The sequence below is a fragment of the Lottia gigantea genome (assembly GCF_000327385.1).
Source record: "Lottia gigantea unplaced genomic scaffold LOTGIsca_6059, whole genome shotgun sequence".
NCBI lineage: Eukaryota > Metazoa > Mollusca > Gastropoda > Lottiidae > Lottia > Lottia gigantea.
In genome coordinates, this window is record NW_008710071.1 from 462 (window position 1) to 1,950 (window position 1,489).

Sequence of the window (1,489 nt, forward strand, 5' to 3'; positions counted from 1 at the left end):
ATCCATACTACTGTAAACATTTTCTGTTTAAAGTACAGAGTAGTGGTCGTTATATATACCACTGTAAACATTTTCTGTTTAAAGTACAGCGCAGTGTCCGTTATCCATACCACTGTAAACATTTTCTGTTTCAAATAGAGGAAAGTGTTCGTTATCCATACTACTGTAAACATTTTCTGTTTAAAGTACAGAGTAGTGGTCGTTATATATACTACTGTAAACATTTTCTGTTTAAAGTACAGCACAGTGGTCGTTATCCATACCACTGTAAACATTTTCTGTTTCAAATAGAGGAAAGTGTTCGTTATCCATACTACTGTAAACATTTTCTGTTTAAAGTACAGAGTAGTGGTCGTTATATATACCACTGTAAACATTTTCTGTTTAAAGTACAGCGCAGTGTCCGTTATCCATACCACTGTAAACATTTTCTGTTTCAAATAGAGGAAAGTGTTCGTTATCCATACTACTGTAAACATTTTCTGTTTAAAGTACAGAGTAGTGGTCGTTATATATACCACTGTAAACATTTTCTGTTTAAAGTGCAGCACAGTGGTCGTTATCCATACCACTGTAAACATTTTCTGTTTAAAGTACAGAGTAGTGGTCGTTATATATACCACTGTAAACAGTTTCTGTTTAAAGTACAGCACAGTGGTCGTTATCCATACCACTGTAAACATTTTCTGTTTCAAATAGAGGAAAGTGTTCGTTATCCATACTACTGTAAACATTTTCTGTTTAAAGTACAGAGTAGTGGTCGTTATATATACCACTGTAAACATTTTCTGTTTAAAGTACAGCACAGTGGTCGTTATCCATACCACTGTAAACATTTTCTGTTTAAAGTACAGAGTAGTGGTCGTTATATATACCACTGTAAACATTTTCTGTTTAAAGTACAGCACAGTGGTCGTTATCCATACCACTGTAAACATTTTCTGTTTCAAATAGAGGAAAGTGTTCGTTATCATACTACTGTAAACATTTTCTGTTTAAAGTACAGAGTAGTGGTCGTTATATATACCACTGTAAACATTTTCTGTTTAAAGTACAGCACAGTGGTCGTTATCCATACCACTGTAAACATTTTCTGTTTAAAGTACAGAGTAGTGGTCGTTATATATACCACTGTAAACATTTTCTGTTTAAAGTACAGCGCAGTGTCCGTTATCCACACCACTGTAAATAGTTCTGTTTAAAGTACAGGATAGTGCTCGTTATCTATACCACTGTAAACATTTTCTGTTGCATTCTGTTGCATTTGAAGTATAAACAAGAAGTATAATAGACAATTTCTTGATATTTTACTTTACCCATCAATGAAGCCGACTTTTAATTCATTCCACTTATTGGTAACAAGTTTGTCAGATTCAAACAATTGTCTTCTTTTACTGGATATTAGACATTGCTCTCAGTGAAGAAAATAACAAAGATAGCACAGCCTGTATTTCACAATAGGGGAACTTGCTCCAGTTGTTAAGTTCAT

General features: G+C 33.7%; 1 protein-coding gene across 1 annotated transcript; it reads left to right on the plus strand.

Moving 5' to 3' along the window:
• Nucleotides 1-450: 450 nt before the first annotated feature.
• LOTGIDRAFT_148106 (hypothetical protein) lies at nt 451-1,202 on the plus strand (the record flags this gene model as incomplete). The annotated part of the gene is made up of 3 exons (XM_009064178.1): nt 451-675; nt 700-899; nt 1,007-1,202. Coding segments are annotated over 3 exons (621 nt in total), but the record flags the coding sequence as incomplete, so codon positions are not given.
• Nucleotides 1,203-1,489: the final 287 nt, after the last annotated feature.